This window comes from Mesoplodon mirus (genome assembly GCF_964341445.2).
Source record: "Mesoplodon mirus genome assembly, chromosome: 15".
Classification (NCBI taxonomy): Eukaryota; Metazoa; Chordata; class Mammalia; order Artiodactyla; family Ziphiidae; genus Mesoplodon; species Mesoplodon mirus.
This window is the reverse complement of record NC_138991.1, coordinates 33,125,535-33,142,117: the sequence shown is the minus strand read 5'-3', so window position 1 is coordinate 33,142,117 and position 16,583 is coordinate 33,125,535. Positions and strand designations below refer to the sequence as shown.

Genomic DNA, 16,583 nt, shown 5'->3' with positions numbered 1-16,583 from the left:
ATTAGAAAAGGGCTGGAGGGCAGGAGGTGGAGCTGCAGGAAGGCAGGTGTAGGCTCAGCAAAAAAAGAGTGCCAGATAAAGATTGATGTCAGCTGGAAGGCACTGCGCTTACTGCCGTCACCACAAATTTCAGTGGATGGAAGGCACCAGCGACAGGCTGGGGTTCCCTCCCCGCCTGGCACTGGGGGCTCACACGCAGGCCTTCCCTGGGTGCCCTGGCCCACGGGCACCCATGCCAGCCTCTTCTTGGGCAAGAGGGCAGCTCTGAGCCACGTTCACGTGTCCACTCTTGTTTCCTCAGACCCGTCAAGCAGAGCGTTTGTGTCTCTAGTTTGTGAAGGAAGAAAGCTCAAAGGACTTGAGGGCATTCGCCACAGAGTTGGGGAACTGGCCGAGGGGGGCCCTCTGCCGCGGAGCGTGGCCCGTGTCCTCCCAGCATCACCGAGGGGCCTCACCCCAGTCCCACCAGGCCCGTGGAAGCTTCTGAGCACTTCAGAGGCAGAGAAGCCCTGCCTGGCAGATCCCGCCCACCCCCATCCTGACTTCCCTGCAGGGAGCCTGAGCATTTCTGGGCAGAAGATGTAGGTAAGAGAGCCCTTGAAGAGGGAAGCTGAAGGCAGTAGGGCATGCAGTGCGTGACCTGGTGAGGGCACGAAGTGGGCTCCCTGTCCTGACACTCGTCCCCCCTTTAAGAGGAGCCCCTGAACTGCCCTCTCCTGGGTGTGGCCCTGGCGTCAGCTGTGGCTGTGGTGCTCAGACCCACACCTCGCACCCACCCGCCAACCCGCTGGCCTCCCCGGCCCCCCTGGCGCAGGGTGACGCTCACTTGGTCTCCTCCAGCTCCTCCGTCCTCTGGATGGCGTCCGTCTCGTACTTGGTCCTCCAGGTGGTCACCTCAGTGTTGAGTTTGGACACAAGGCGCTGCAGCTCCGACTTGGCTCCCTGCTCCTCCTCCAGCTGCTCCTTCAGCAGGTCCAGGTCGTGCTTGGTGTTGGCAAGACTCACCACGGCCGTGCTGCGGGACTGCAGTGACCAGACCAGCCTGTCAGGGCCCCCCAGTCTCTGTGGCACCCAGGGCTGTCACTTAGAGATACATGACATTGGATCAACAGTACAGCAAGTAAAGGCGGGGCGGGGTGGAAGACACAGGAGTCTATAACCCAAAACACCAGGGTTTAACTGTCTTTGATTTCTTCCAATTACTATCCACAAGGATACGTAATTCCGTTAATTTCATTTAGTTGCACATATAGCGTACTCTGGTTTTGTTAACTCTTTCACTTGCTGTGGAATCAAATATTTTTCATGTTCCTTCTACATCTTCATAACATATGACTTTCTTCAAGGAGGCAGCTCTGTCACCCCCTACCTCAGCCCCAAACCAACCTTGGACTCTTCATCCAGCTGCCTCTTGTAATCGTCCACCTGTGATGTCAGGGACGTCTTTATCCTCAGGATCTGATTAAGCCGGCTCTGGGATTCTTCATATTCCCGGCTCAGTTCACTGTTTTCAGCTGGGCGAGAAGGGAACGGGAGAAGCGTTGGGTGGAGAACTAGCTCCCCTGCCAGATCCTAAGCCTTGCTCCCAAAGTGCCCATCAATATAGTGGCTTGGCCAGCTGAGCTGGAATGGGGAGCAGGGCGACCACCACATCAGCTGCCCAAATCAAGTGGACCCAGGAGGCGAGCAAGTGCCCAAGGGTCGCCACCATCCAGGTGATTTGCATGGGATAAGCAGCTTCAGATAACGAAGCCCCTGGCAGGAGATACAGCAAAGAAGTTTGGAGAAAACAGTCGGGCTGAGAGTGTTTACTTTGAAAAAATGCACTTGTCACGGTCCCAGAACCTACACTCCTGTCATTTGTGGGCTGCTTTCCGGAGCCAAGGCCAGGAGAAGGTGCATGAGCCAGAGAACCAGCAGGGGTTCCCAGTTCTGCCCTGTATCTTCGGTTTTGTGACCGTGGGCAAGTCACTTCACCTCACTGAGTTTCACTCTTCTTAGCCATCAAATGGGGATATTGATTTTAAAAACTATTCAGAATGTGGAAAATAAGGCCAAAGGAGGTTCTCTGGTGTCAAACAAGAGTGTTGTCTAACTGGTGTGCCTCAGGAGTGTTAACTTCTCGAAGGAAATGCACCTTTGCTTGACTTAACTGTTGACCCCTCTTTAGAGCCCAGACTCTGCGAAGTCAGATGTTAACTTGCATATTGATGAGTTGCAAATTATTTTTGACCTAGAGAATTTCTTCTGGTAGAAAAAACCCCAAATCAAACCTAGAGGTTGCAGTATTATTGCCGCATAGGACATGAACCAGTTTTGCATCTAACTCAGCAGAGTTACTGAAACATTCCTTTCCCAACTGGCTATGTAAATCTCGGCCCCCTCAGGTGCTTTTCAAAGGCAGTTTTCCCATTTTTCTGGTTCCCTCATTAGTGACACGTGTTCGCTTTACGTTAGTAGGCGGGTCATGTTTGAAAATGTTTGAAAATTGTGTTTTGTCGGTATTACTGCTCCTCCCACTGATCTCACGGGGTGATTGAGAGAACTGATAGGAAAATGTTTTGGATAGTGTTCCCTGTTTTACACTGTAAAGATGTTACTTGGAGCACTCAGTGGGTGGAAGAAAATCTTCTCGTCTCATCACAGGGGATGTGGATGTTCCAAGGTCAAGGAAGCTCTGGGAGGGCACCCAGGTACTCTTTCAGTTTCCTTGAGGATCCCCACTCCTTTCCATGCGCTGTCCCTTAGGAAGCTGTGGGGAGGGGAGAGCTCACCTTGGAGGCGGGTCCTGATGGCGTTGATTTCCGCCTGGTTCCGCTCCAGCTCAGCCACCTTGGCATTGGCCTCTGATAAGTTATCTTCCAGCTTTCGAACGTGGGCCTCGGCGTTCACCTGCTCAGGGAGAACGAACCCAGTGGGGAAGTGGGGAGGGCCAGGCCAGGCCCTGCCCGCTTCCCAGCTGCGCTGCCCTAGTGCAGCCTCCCAGGCCACCTACCTCATCCTTCTAGAGCATCCCTGTCTCAGAAACCTCCAGCGGCTCACCATTTTCTATCAACGTAAGCCCAGAGCCTTTGGGTTGGCACACAGCCCCTCACTTCCGGGCCCCTGCTGACCTCACCCGTTAGGAAAATGCCCGGAGCCAGTTAATTTAAGGAAAAATACCAGCATTAGAGCAGGCATCTGCAGATAAAACAGGAACTACGAAGGTGCCTCGTGAGTGTCTGAAGTTTGGAGACATTAGTTGGCTGGGACCTGGACCCCCAAAGCATCATCCCTGCTCACCTTTGGAGCACCATCTGCCACTTCCCTTGTGTCACAAGAAGACTCTTCCTGTGGCAGGGGCTGGATAAATTCATGTTGAGTGGCTTAATTTTACTTTAATTGTACTTAATTTTCTTTCTTGCCACACATCACTTTTTCATTGTGGCAATGATTGTTTCTCCTACTAAGTCTCCAACTCCTGGAGGATATAGTCATACTAATGTCATGATGATCCTAACAGCTCACATTTATTGAGCTTTTCTTACGTGCCAGGAACTGTCGTAGCCCTAACAACAGCATTATGAGGTGGGGATTATCATTATTCCCCATTTGACAGGTGGGGAAACCGAGGCATGGTTAGGTTGTGCACCTTGGCCGAGGTTATACACACAGTCAGTGGGGTCTGTGACGGGTCCATCTTGGTTCTCTTCACAGCATCTAGAATGGGCCTCGGGCCTGTTGGGGGAATCGGGGGATATTATTCGTGAAGGCTCTGCGGGGTGTCCCCCCTCACCTTGGACTTCTGTATGGTCTCCACGCTGGCGTTGAGGTCGTCGATCTCGGCCTTCATGACCTGCTTGTCCTTCTCCAGCTTGGACTTGACCCTCTGCAGGTTCTCTATGTGCTCGGTCAGCTCAGCCATGGAGTCTGTGTGCTTCTTGCGCAGTGTGGAGGCCGCTGCCTCGCTCTGCAGGGCCGCTTCCTCCAGCTCCCGCCGCAGCTTCAGCAGCTCAGCCTCCCGCTTGCGGTTCTGCTCGATCTGGGGCGGAGCAGGAGCAGGGCTCATGGGCTGGCTGGTGCTGGCCTCCCTGGGGCATTCAGTCCCAATCCCACCTGCATCCACTGAACCGAGGAGCCCCAGAAGAAAGTGGACTGAACCAGCCCCCTCTTGCCTATTCTTTATCATTGATTGGTTTCTCCTCAAGGGAGCCCCAGGAATTCAGCAAGAACTAACTGGTCCTTATCCCCCTGCTCATCGTCCAGCATTTGTTTCTCCATGCAGGCAGGCAGGCAGGAATCGGGGTTCCTGGACACCCCGAGGATGGTACCTGAGCAGACGTGGCTCCCCCAGCCTCTTCCAGCCTGTCACTGAGGTCTTCAAGGTCTCGGGACAGGTCACTGCGTTGTTTCTCCACCTGGGGGGAGATGGGATGACACTGACCTTGGCCGTCCAAGAGCTCCTGTTTCTCTGGTAAGGATCGTGATGACCGCGTGGCGTCTGTGAGGCCAGGGGCCTGCGCCTGGGGAGCTCTGAACTCTGCCCGTCACCACCCCCACACTCAGCAGAGGATGCTGTCCTCTTCCCTGCACTGGGGAGGCCTTAGTGCCCATCCTGCCCCCTAGCCCAGCTGGGCTGAAGCTGGAGTTAGGTGTGTTACGATCCATCTCCCTACAGGATCCCTGCCCTCAAGCCTCCCTCCACTCCTGGCTCTTCCTTTCACACCTTTGTACCTGTGCACATAAGTGCTATTTGTTTCCCGTTGCCTAGAAGCTCCTCCCTGCCTCAGCCTGTTGAATGCAATCTTCCAGTCCCCAGGCTAACATTGCCCACTCTCCTTGGACCGCACAACAAAGAGCATCTGTGCCTCTTACGTCATCATTAATGGGCACGTGTAGCACAGTGCCTGGCACACAGTAGGTGCTCAGGAAACAATGAGGCCTTTCCAACCAGAACCCCATCCTCCTCTCTACTGGTTTCCCAACAGGAGTTTCTGCTCGTTGTTGGATTGTGGCTTCACCGGGTCCTTTGCCTCAGGAAAGGAGGCAGGAAGCGTAGACGCATCTCACTTACCTTGGCTCTCATTGCTCTCTCAGCCTCCAGCTCTTCCTCCAGTTCCTCGATTCGGGCCTAGCAGGCAAATAAGCAGACAGAGCAGGGAATTTATCTCTCCTGGGTGAAGTTAGAGACCCACCCACTGGCCTTTTAGAATGAAAATGATGGAAGGCAGCTAAGTGTATGCGGGACGCTGTCAAAAGCAGAGGGAAGCGGGGCACAGAGAGTGTGTGCAATGGTCCTGAGGCAGGAGGGAGGCTGGGGTGTATGAGACCCCGCAAGGGGTCAGAGGGGCTGGACGGAGTGGTGGGGGAACGGTGGGTGACAAGCCAGAGAGGGAGCAGGGGCTACTGTGGAGGGCCCTGTGGCCACTGTGGGGACTTGGAATTTATCCCAGCATGAAGTGGACATGAGTCAGTCTCCGAGGACTCTGTGGCAGCAGCAGATCAGCTGATGTGAGCAAAGGCGCAGGCCAGTGCATTTCAAAAGAGGATCTGGGTCTCCTCCATCCCGCACAGACAGACCTGGTGTTCCTTTAGTTTCCGCTGCAGCGTGGAATTCAGAGACTGCTCGTCCTCATATTTAGAGTTGACAGAATTGATTTCCATATCTCTCCTGCAAGAGAAAGTTTGACCTCCTGAGGAAAAGCTCTGAGGCTAGACCAGCAAGCTGGCCCGGGAATGGAGCTGGGGCTGCCGGGGGAGACCTTGACCCTGCTGAGACCCACTCAGCCCTGACCCCTGGCCTTCTCACCCTACAGATGAGTTGCCCTACAGAGCCCCAGGATCTGCTCCACTGGTTTTTCACTCACTCATTCATTCACTTGTGCATTTATTAATTTGCCTTCAATGTATTGAGTCCCTCCTGGTGCCAGACATTGTTTGGAGTTCCAGGGACACATCAGTGAACAAAACGGACAGAAGTCACTGCTCTGGTGCAGCTTACAGTCTAGGGGCTCCAGAATCACACAGATGCTTGGCCTTTTTAGGGAAAACGTTCCTCCAAAAACTTTCTGCAAAAGGCTGTCTCCTCCTGATGTGAGTTCCATGTGTCAAGAGCCACGTGTGACAGCTAAGATGCCAGAGACCAAGCAGATGGGGAGGATGGGCAGGGTCACGTGCACCTTCTGGGGGTGCTTCCCAAGAAATGTGCTGAGATGCAGATTTAGCTGCACACGCCCTCTTGGCAGCCTGTGGTGCTTTAGAATTGCCCTAGCAAAATGTACTTCAAAGATGCATTGTCCAGGGGACTTCCCTGGTGGCACAGTGGATGAGACTCTGTGCTTCCAATGCAGGGGTCCCGGATTTGATCCCTGGTAGGGGAACTAGATCCCACATGCATGCCGCAACTAAGAGTTGGCATACCACAACTAAGGAGACCATGTGCCACAACTAAGGAGCCCACCTGTCACAACTAAGACCCGGCGCAACCATATAAATAAGTAAATAAATATTTTTTAAAAAGATGCATTGTCCTGGGCCTCCCTGGTGGCGCAGTGGTTGAGAGTCCGCCTGCCGATGCAGGGGATACGGGTTCGTGCCCCGGTCTGGGAGGATCCCATATGCCGCGGAGCGGCTGGGCCCGTGAGCCATGGCCGCTGGGCCTGCGCATCCGGAGCCTGTGCTCCGCAACGGGAGAGGCCACAACAGTGAGAGGCCCGCATACCGCAAAAAGAAAAAAAAAAAAAAAAAAAAAAAAAAGATGCATTGTCCAAATTCTGCCCCCTTAAAGCTTTCCTTACCTGCCTCCTTATCTCCAACCCTTCAGCCTCTTACTCAGTTTCGGTTTATGCTTGGACTATTGCAGTAGTTGTTTTCCTGCTTTCTCCACCCCACATGTCCTCCATGTTATTACCAGGGTGGTATTGCTAACATACCCCCTCAACTCCTTGTGATCTTTGAGAGCCCCATTTTCAGGTTTCTGCAAAGACTCCCTGACCTCTGGGGTGGGTGCATTGCTTAGTACCTGTGTCCTTTCCAGCGCCCAACAGGCCCTGTGTGAGGCTGGGAGCTCCCTGAGAACAGGGAAGCACCTGCTCCTCCCTCCCTAATCCTCCAAGCTGAGCACAGTGCCTGGTACAGAGCAGGTTCAGGGGACATGCATTGATACACATGAAGCCCTCAGCAGAGTGCCTGGCGCCGGGTGCCATCCAGGAAGTGCTAGATATTGCTAACACTGCTACGGGCAAAATGAAAGACTGCGTACTTTTTCACCACCTCCTCGAGATCTAGCTTGGACCGCTCCATCTCATTGAGATTGTCAATGGTCATCTTCAAGTCACTCTCAGCTTTCCGGCGAGCTTTTTCCACTTCCGCCCGGATTTTCTTTTCCTGTTCCCAGTTATCCTCCAGCTGCGAAGACAAAAAATGCAAAAGAAAGTAGGGTGTGTGTGTGGAGGTGGGGGGTGTTGTCTGAGGCCAGAATGCAATAAAGAACCCATACTGGGCCTGGTTCCTTAGCTGTGGCATCAGAAAGGGCCTCGCTTCCCAGTTCCCCAAAATGTATCTGAGGCCCCTGTGCCCTGGGACAGACCTGACCATCGAGCTATAGAATCAGACCCAATGACGGGGCATTACCTCGTGGATCTGGGTGCTAAGCTTGCTGTTGTTCTTGGTCAGGTGGTTCACCTTGTCCTCCTCGGCTTGCAGGTCATCAAGCGTTTTCTGGAAGGAAAGATACACACGTGTGTCCTGTGAGGCAGGCGGGAGCAGCTGAACAGATCTGGTTCTCTGCCATCACTTCCGAGCTGAGTTGATGATGTCAGTGATCAGTTACAGAGCACCTGCTCCTGGGTGGTGGGTGAGGCCACGGCACACTGATCACCCGTCAGCCACAGGTGGGCCCCTAGGGGTCTGTTGGGGGCTCTGGTTCTCCATGGGGCATATAGGAAATCTGGGGGGTGCTTTTGGTTGTCACAATGATTGGGGGCCTCACTGGTACTTTGTGGGTGCTTCCAGGGACGCTGGACATCTGGCCTTGCTCTGGATAGTGGGTGCCGTGAAGAATAATTCTGCATATCACACACTTGCTGTCCCATTCAGCCATTTATGTAAGTAAACAACTATTTATACTTTTCTGAACCTAGAACCCAGTACCTCTTCACACATAACTCAACATTTTTTTCATTTAGTATACACTACAGTTTTAAAGAATGATCTACCATGAAAACTAAGAGAAGATTTACTTCTTGTTGTTAAAATCTCCCTGAGAATTATTCACTGTTTTGTAAAATTGCATCACTGGTAGCAACCGCACTTGGCTACCTGAGTCACCAGCACCCCCTCGGTGCCTGTCTATAGCCGTCAAAGACGGGCTTGGGCAGGCAGCCCTCCTAGATCTGCCTGAGCTTTTACACTTTGACAGCCCCATTATTTATTATAAATTACTTTCATTCATTTCTCCTTTTATATGGAAGGGCACTCTATTGATTTTTCTGAAGTTATATATTAGTTACATTATTATAATTTTCAATTCAGGATAGTAAGAGGGCGTTCCAAAATACAGTTGATCCTCATTATCCGTGAATTATCTATTTGCCAATTTACCTACTCGCTAAAATTTATTTGTAATCCCCAAATCAATACTCATGGTGCTTTCGTGGTCATTCGTGGACATGCGAAACGGGGCATGTTCCCAGCTGAGGTTGGATGAATGATGCTCTGTCTCCTTGGTTCGGCTCAGACTGCAAACACGTGTCCTTTTCCCAGTCTATGTAGTGCTACGTTTTCTACATGTCAGTGCTCTTTGTTGGTGATTTCACTGCTTACAATGGCACGAAGCACAGTTCTGCAGTGCTGTCTGGCGTTCCTGACGCAAGAAGGCTGTGATGTGCCTTGCAGAGAAAATCTGTGTGTTGGATGAGCTTCATTCAGGCCTGAGATACAGGGGCTGTTGACCGTGAGTTCAATGTCAAGGTATCAACAATATGTACTGGGGCTTCCCTGGTGGCGCAGTGGTTGAGAGTCTGCCTGCTGATGCAGGGGACACGGGTTCGTGTGCCGGTCTGGGAAGATCCCACATGCCGTGGAGCGGCTAGGCCCGTGAGCCATGGCTGCTGAGCCTGTGCGTCCAGAGCCTGTGCTCCGCAATGGGAGAGGCCACAGCAGTGAGAGGCCCGCGTACCGCAAAAAACAACAACAACAAAAAAAACCCATGTACTAAATAAGGTGTTTTTCAACAGAAATACACATAAAACAAGATAATGTATTGATCACCATTATATGTATGATGTATTGATGGATTGACGAAAACGCTGTGACTAGAGGCTTGCAGGAACATAACCCTGTATTTCCCCGCGAGCAAAGGTTCAGTATTTGCTAATTCAGTGACTCTATAGAACATTGCTACCTTGAATAATGAGAACTGAGCGTATTTGCTGTAACAGGGGGCTCTGGGTTTGATATGATGGAGAGTCACAGTCTAAGGGGAGGTGTTTCCAGAGGCGACAGAGAAATATGCTCCGGGGACATATTGTAGATTCATGATGTCAGCAAACACAGGGATGAGGGTCCACTGTCTAGTTCTGGGCTTCAATTTGCTCCTGGCACCCGTGTCTAGGCTAGGAGGTGCTCCACGCCATGGTCAGCACTGGTGGGTGGTCAGAATTGGCTCCACACTCAGGAGCAACTGGAACAGTCGGGTGGGCTCCCCACGACCTCAGGAACTCATGCCTGTTGTTGCCGCAACGAACCAGGGTTCCCTGGTGTTTTAGAGCTCACAGGGCACTTCCATATGCCCACTTCATCCTTATGACGCTGGGAGCATCCCTCCCAGTGTACCTGGACCATTCTGACGCATGCCTGGTGTCCCCTTTCACTCTGAAACCTGTCCTAGTTTGGGTGATAAATGACATGTTCACCCCACTTAACAACAAACCTGGAAGGAAGGTAGCAAGTGACTGTGTCCACTTCACTGATGAGGGCATTATGATTTAGGGAGACTCTGTGACTTCCTCAAGGGCCCCAGCTGAGGAGCGGCAAAGCCAGGATTCGAACAAGGGTCTCCTGTCTCCGAGCTCCATTTGCTCCACCAAGAGGAGAAGTGGCCGGTGCCTACCTGGTGCAGCTCCTCCAGGGCCCTCTTCTCCTTCTGGAGCTTGGCGATAGAGTCTTCTCGAAGCGAGAGGTCCCCAGTCATGGTGCGGACCTTGTGATCCAGGGTCTGGAGATGGGGTGGCAGGGGAGAGGCTGGACTTTAAGGCTGGGAACACCCTCAGGGGGAGAAGGGGAGGGGAGCATTTGCCCCGAGAGAGGGTTCTCAGCTTGGCTGTTCCCCAGAGCCACCTGGGAGCGTAAGAGATACCAATGCCCAGGGCACAGCCCAGCCAACCAAGTCAGAATCTTGGGGGTGAGGGGGCAGAGAGAACACCGTCAGGCCTTGGCTACTCAGAGCCTGGTCCTTGGACGGCAGCTGTGCCTTCGCCGGGGACTGTGTTGGAAATATAGCCCCTGGGCCCTGCAGGACCTGCTGGCCCAGAGCCTGCGTCTTATTGAGGTCCCCGTGGTTCGAGTGCACATCAAAGCTGCAGACGCCCCGGTTTAGGCAGCGTCCACCTCCCCCTGCTTGGGGACCCCACCCACTGTGAGATAGGAAGGGGGCCTGGACCAAGGGCCAGCCAGACGGTACCTGGAGTCAGGGAGCCACTTGGAGGGGCAGCAGCTGCTTGTTTGGGCAGAAATCCAACAGCTAAAGGTGACCCCGCCTTACAATACAGTTGCTTCCTCTGGGAAGGGGGAGGGGTGGACATGGTGCTGCAGAAGGATGTTCTGTGAGGGGCCCCAGGGATGCTGAGGCTGAGTGGGCAGAAGGCCAGGCAGACGCCCAGGAATCCCAGGCACGAGGAGAACCAGCCAGGCCTGGGCGTCCCCACGAGGGGAACAGCTCTCAGCCCCTTGAGTCAGCTGCTCTGTCCAAACAATGGATGTGTGCTCCATCTGCTCTATCCGACATCGTAGTACTTGCTGCGAGCAGCTACTGAGCCCTCCATATGCGGCCAGGTTGACCGAGGAACGACATTTGAAATTGTACTGAATTAAGTTTGCATGTGGCTGGTGGCTCGGGTCCCGGGCAACACTGCTGTACGGGCTCTGGGTGTGGCCCCTGCAGGGCAGCGGGCTGGGGGTTCCCTGGCCCTGGGAGGAGCAGGGTCTGGCCCAGGGGCCTCCCCACCTGCTTCTCCTTCTCCGTCTTGGCCAGCGTGGTCTCCAGGCCCTCCATGTCCCGCTTGAGGTCACTGAGCTCCCCCTCCAGCTTGCGCTTGGTGGCGCCCAGTGAGGCCGATGTGCCCTCCTCCTCCTCCAGCCTCTCCCGCATGTCGGAGATCTGGCTCTCCAGCTCCATCTTGGTCTTCATCATCTGGGTCAGGCGCTCCTCCGCATCTATCAGGTTCTCTTGCTCCTGGTGGAAGAAAGAGAGTATTGGTCAAAGGCAGGGGCCGGGCACCTGCAGGGGAACGTGCTGATGGATAGGCCTCGGGCTGAGGGGCCCCCAACAAACGTGTCCTGGGGGCTGGACAGGGGCTGGCTATCTCTGAGCTTCTTGATGATGAAGCCTCGTCCGGGAGTGTGGTCCCCAGACCAGCAACAGCAGCATCACCTGCGAGCCGGTTAGAATGCAAAATCTCAGGCCCCACCTGTGACCTGTTCATCTGAATCTGCTTTTTAACGAGATCCCAGGTGATCAGATTCACCTTAAGACGTTAGCAGAGTGGTCTAGGAGAAGTCCGGGCCACTCAGGCAGGACGCCTTTGTCCGTTCAGGCTCTGCCATCTCATCCACTGATCCCATGTGGGCCTATGCTTGCATCCGCCAACGTGGAGGGGCATGTCCACCCAAATAACTCCCAGCATTGATTTAGCACTTTCGTGTTAACAAACCATTTCCTGTCCCTGGTTTCTCCTTATAACAACACTGAGAAGCAAGCCAGCCAGGTGTCATCTATAAGCTAGGGTTCAGAGATGAGGGAACTGATATGCAGAGGGGGTGGAGTTGTCAAAAGTCACACAGGCAGTAAGTGGCAGAGGAGGGACAATCGGGGTGTCCACTGGGGTCTCCCTGAGATGGGGTCAGTGGTGTAAGACAACAACTGGCCATGGAGTCAGAAGATCAGACCAGCTAGATGACTTTTGGCTCGTGGCATAAATTTACTGAAATTCAATTCTCTGCAAAATAAGGGAAATGATCATTGTGAGGCATAAAGGGATGGAGCACATGGAGGCGCTTCTATAAACGGAAGATTCTTTTATCCTTGTGTTCATGCTCGGCCTCAGCCTCCCCAAACATAAAATGAGGGTCCTAGCCTGAGCAACTTCTCAGCGGTGTGGAAAGGATGGGAGAAAAGATGTCAGAGACAGCTTGGGGAAAATGGATAGCTAATGCCAGTGCTGACACTCTCTCGGCTGAGGAGACAGGGCTGTGACAGAGCAGGAATGACCAAGATGGGACTGGACCCCTCCCAGTCGTGGGTCTTCTACTGACTGGCTTGGGACCTTGATCAAATCTCTAAAGGTTGGTCAAGTGGAGTTTCCTACCCTGAAGATACACATGAAAATCGGGCATCTTATGAGGTGGTTGTGAAGCTCGAATCAAAGAAGGAAGGACCCTTGTAAACCAGAAGGGTCATGGCTGTGAACCCGCTCATCGTATTGGGAGTCAGGCTCCCCACAGAAACTAGGTCATATGTTCTCCCCTCTGTGTTTGCACTTGATGGGCGAGGAAAAGGAAGCAGAGAAAAGAGGGCACGTTCCCTAGATCCCCAGGGAGCCAGGCTCACCCCAGAGGTGCTCCTCCCACCATCTCGTGGCCCCCATGTCTGGACGATCCCCCAGGCCCAGCATGTACCGTATGTGTATGTGCCCAGCCTGCTGCTGTGGGCAAACAGGAATTTGATGGAGACTTTTTGGCAGTTGGGTCCAGGGTGACATGGCAATGAAAGAAAGAGAAGGCTGGGAATTCCCCAGTGTCTGGAAGGACACAGCTTCTTGGAAGGCCACTCTCCCTCCTTCTCTGGGTCTGACTCTTGCCAAGGCCCCCAGCTCCTGCCGCTGCCCCCAGGGCCCCACATACTGCCTGCAGCTGGATGGTGAGGTCATTCTTCTCCTGGCTGAGTGTGGCCATCTTCTCCTCCAGATCCTTGATCTTGCCTAGCAGCTCCTGCGTCTTGGCCGTGGCGTTCCTCAGCTCCTCCTCCTTGGCCTTCATCTCCTCCTCTTGCCGAGCCACATTCAGGAGTGGCTTGACCTGGGTGGTGAACAACACTGCAGAGTGTTAGGGGGATAGGCTTTGCCAGGGGGCTAGGTGGGGGGCTGCTTTGCCTTCAACCGGGAATAGTCGCTCCTCTTCTGCACCCACAGCACCTGTCTGGACCTCTCTGTGCATTTGGCACTTCTCATCCTGCAAGAGTGCCTGGATCCATTGGGTCCTCTGCCCTGCTAGACCACGAACCCTGCCCCCTGCCCCTCCCCATCTCCCTCCTGCCCTCGGTGTCTCTACAGCACCAAGCAGAGCAGGCAGGACAGGCCCTCGGGATATTTCCTGATCTATGGATACATTATTCAGGAGCGCAAACACCATGGATTTGGGAGAAGGAATCGCCTCTCTTTGAAGATGACAGATAAACCTGTCATCGCCAGCCTGGTCTGTGGGGATCTGGGATACTGCAGTGCAAAATTTGCATAAATAGGTGATAGTGGGCCTCCCTGGTGGCACAGTGGTTGAGAGTCCGCCTGCCGATGCAGGGGACACGGGTTCGTGCCCCGGTCCGGGAAGATCCCACATGCCACTGAGCAGCTGGGCCCGTGTGCCATGGCTGCTGAGCCTGCGCATCCGGAGCCTGTGCTCCGCAACGGGAGAGGCCACAGCAGTGAGAGTCCCACGTACCGCAAAAAAAAAAAAAAAAAAAAAAAAAAGGTGATAGTAAGCATCACTTGCAACTGTGTTACACTTTTTATCCAGTGAAAGCCTCCCCCAAGGTGTTGTTTTTTTCCATTGATTCAGCCTATCTGACTTAGTTAAATAAGATTAGAGCTCATAACACGCTAAGAGTAAAGGATTTTAACTTAATTTTATGTTTTTACTCATTGGAACAGGATCTTGCTCCGCTCTGTTTAATTGGTGAAGTTTTACTTTCTGGTAAAGAGCAGAGAAGTTTCTAGGCTCTGTCTCCTTGTCATCTGTGGTCACTTATGTCTGGCTTGGAAGGAATCTTTTTTTTTTTTTTTTTTTTTTTGCGGTACGCGGGCCTCTCACTGTTGTGGCCTCTCCCGTTGCGGAGCACAGGCTCCGGACGCGCAGGCTCAGCGGCCATGGCTCACGGGTCTAGCTGCTCCGCGGCATGTGGGATCTTCCCGGACCGGGGCACGAACCCGTGTCCCCTGCATCGGCAGGCGGACTCTCAACCATTGCGCCACCAAGGAAGCCCTGGAAGGAATCTTAAAGGCTGTTGGTCTGGGGCTTTCCAAAGGGTAATACATACACTGAGGGGGCAGGTGAGATGGAGTCAACCTTTGTACGGAAACCTTTTGATTTTCATTGTTACATGGTTACTTTAAAAATAATGTTGAAAAGTAATGGTTTAATACATGATTTTGAAAAATAATAATTTTTAAAAATGAAAAGATCTCGTGAAATCCACAGTTTTATGCATAACGTTTGCTTAGGATGAGACAGGTAAGGATGCGAAGTTTCCTTTTAAAATTAAAATTTCGAAATAAAAAAGTGAGTTGATGTAAAGAGAGGTCAGTCATAGAACAGGTGGGGAAAGTGCCATACTGACTACATTTGAGAACTTTTTGTTTAGATCCCTCTGCCGTCTCAGGCCCTCCAGTGGGCCGGCCTGTGCGTGGGTACCGCTGGGGATGCAGAACTTACTATCCCTCCCTTTCAATGTATGGTCAGCATGGATTGTTAGAAAGTTCTTCCCTATGGGGAGGGGAGAGAAGCTTCTGCTTGAGCTGTCGGGGGCTCAGGGCCCCCTAAGATGACCTGGAGCCTGTGCCAACCCTCCACGTAGCTGCCCTGAACACCCTGCCCGTCAAGACAACACTGCCCTCTGGCCCCCTGAATGCGGCAGCCCTGCCCCTGGGTCCAGTGGCGTGCTTCCTTGTAACAGGGACCCCAGGTGGGACGCCATGCCCCAGCGCCACCGGAGCCTCATGCAGTAGGTTGGTTCATGGCCTCCTGCATTTGCTGAGGGTGGACTGGTTGCTTGGGCGCCTGCAGCCTCCCCTCCTGGCTGACTCACTCAGCCCCACTGCTGCCTCAGAACAGCCTGGGAAAGGAGAGGTCGGATCCCGTGATTTCCTGAAGTCCCGGACTTCACTGAAGGAGTTGAGATGCTTCAACATGCCCAAGGGTGAGGCACTGCGCACCAAGCCCACTTTTGTGGGGAGGGGGCTCTCTGCATCCTAAGTGGGTTTTATTTTGAGGGATGAGTTGAAAGGTGGGAAGACACACTATCGTTTTTCTCAGGGAGGACTCAGCCCCCTCCTGGAAGGAGGCTACACTCTTCCTCCAAGGTGCCCTCATTTTCAGACTGTCCCTGCAGCATCCCGCGGCCTCCCATCCCCAGGAGGCCCCTCCGCCCAGGACTGCAGCCCCTCAGTCCTCACCTTGTGATAGAGCTTCCACCAGCCCCAGAAACGCAGCTCCAGGAACTTGCGTGTGTTCCGCTGGATGACCTTCAGGCCAATTCTGAAAAAAAAAAAAGGGAAGAATCCAGCGTTGCATGGGTTAAAATGAAGGCGGGGGTGCAGGGGGGGTCGGGGGACTGGCCTCCCCGATGGAACCAGCTCCTCCCGGACAGCTCAGGGCTGAGCTCATTTCTTCCTGCATTTCCCTCCTTCTGCTCCCTCACCGGAAATCATCCGTTAGTCTCCAAATCCCATCTGTCTGCGGTCTCTGGAATCAGTCCTCCTTGTCCCTGACAGCTTCCTTCACCTGTCATTTACTGAGGATCTTCTGTGCGCTGAGTCCCACCACTCAGCCCCTAACTGGTGTCCCTGCCTTTGGCCGGGGTCACAGGGACCCTGCTGGTGGATATCAGGACTTCATTACTGTTATTATTTATTCATTACTGTTATTATTACTAATACTATGACCACAAGAGCCAGAGTCAACCACAGGGCAGCCAGAGCTATTTTCTAATTACCATTTTAGGGAGATGGCTGAAAAACACAATTCTGAGGGCAGCGATTTGGGACGAGGATTTCTGGCTTGGAATCCTGACTCTTTCTGCATGAACCTGGCCCAGTACCTTAACCCTTCTGATCTCAGTTTCCACATCTGTAAAATGGGGATGCTGATCCTACCACATCCCTCTCACAGCATCACCATATGGATCAAGTAAGGGGAAGCCTGTGAAAGTGACTTGTAGACTGTAAAGAGAAGGGTTTATATTAGGTGGTCCCTGTTAGGAGTTGAATTGTGTCCCCTCCCAAAAGATACGCTGAAGTCCTAACCCCCAGAACCTGTGAATATGATCTTATTTGGAAATAAGAGTCTTTGCAGATGGAATTAACTTAGTTTAAGATGAGGTCATATTGGAGTAGTGG

General features: G+C 53.1%; 1 protein-coding gene across 1 annotated transcript in view; it reads right to left on the bottom strand.

Moving 5' to 3' along the window:
• Positions 1 to 16,583, bottom strand: part of MYH16 (myosin heavy chain 16) — a gene marked incomplete at its 5' end in the record, with an annotated part of 56,872 nt that overhangs the window by 14,415 nt on the left and 25,874 nt on the right. Inside the window, 13 exons of the mRNA XM_082600649.1 lie at positions 827 to 1,023; positions 1,387 to 1,514; positions 2,775 to 2,892; positions 3,776 to 4,021; positions 4,311 to 4,397; positions 5,054 to 5,110; positions 5,560 to 5,650; positions 7,241 to 7,386; positions 7,612 to 7,698; positions 10,091 to 10,195; positions 11,204 to 11,431; positions 13,099 to 13,272; positions 15,642 to 15,723. Of these exons, the coding sequence (XP_082456775.1) occupies positions 827 to 1,023; positions 1,387 to 1,514; positions 2,775 to 2,892; positions 3,776 to 4,021; positions 4,311 to 4,397; positions 5,054 to 5,110; positions 5,560 to 5,650; positions 7,241 to 7,386; positions 7,612 to 7,698; positions 10,091 to 10,195; positions 11,204 to 11,431; positions 13,099 to 13,272; positions 15,642 to 15,723 (1,746 nt within the window). The remainder of the gene's footprint in view (positions 1 to 826; positions 1,024 to 1,386; positions 1,515 to 2,774; positions 2,893 to 3,775; positions 4,022 to 4,310; positions 4,398 to 5,053; positions 5,111 to 5,559; positions 5,651 to 7,240; positions 7,387 to 7,611; positions 7,699 to 10,090; positions 10,196 to 11,203; positions 11,432 to 13,098; positions 13,273 to 15,641; positions 15,724 to 16,583) is intronic.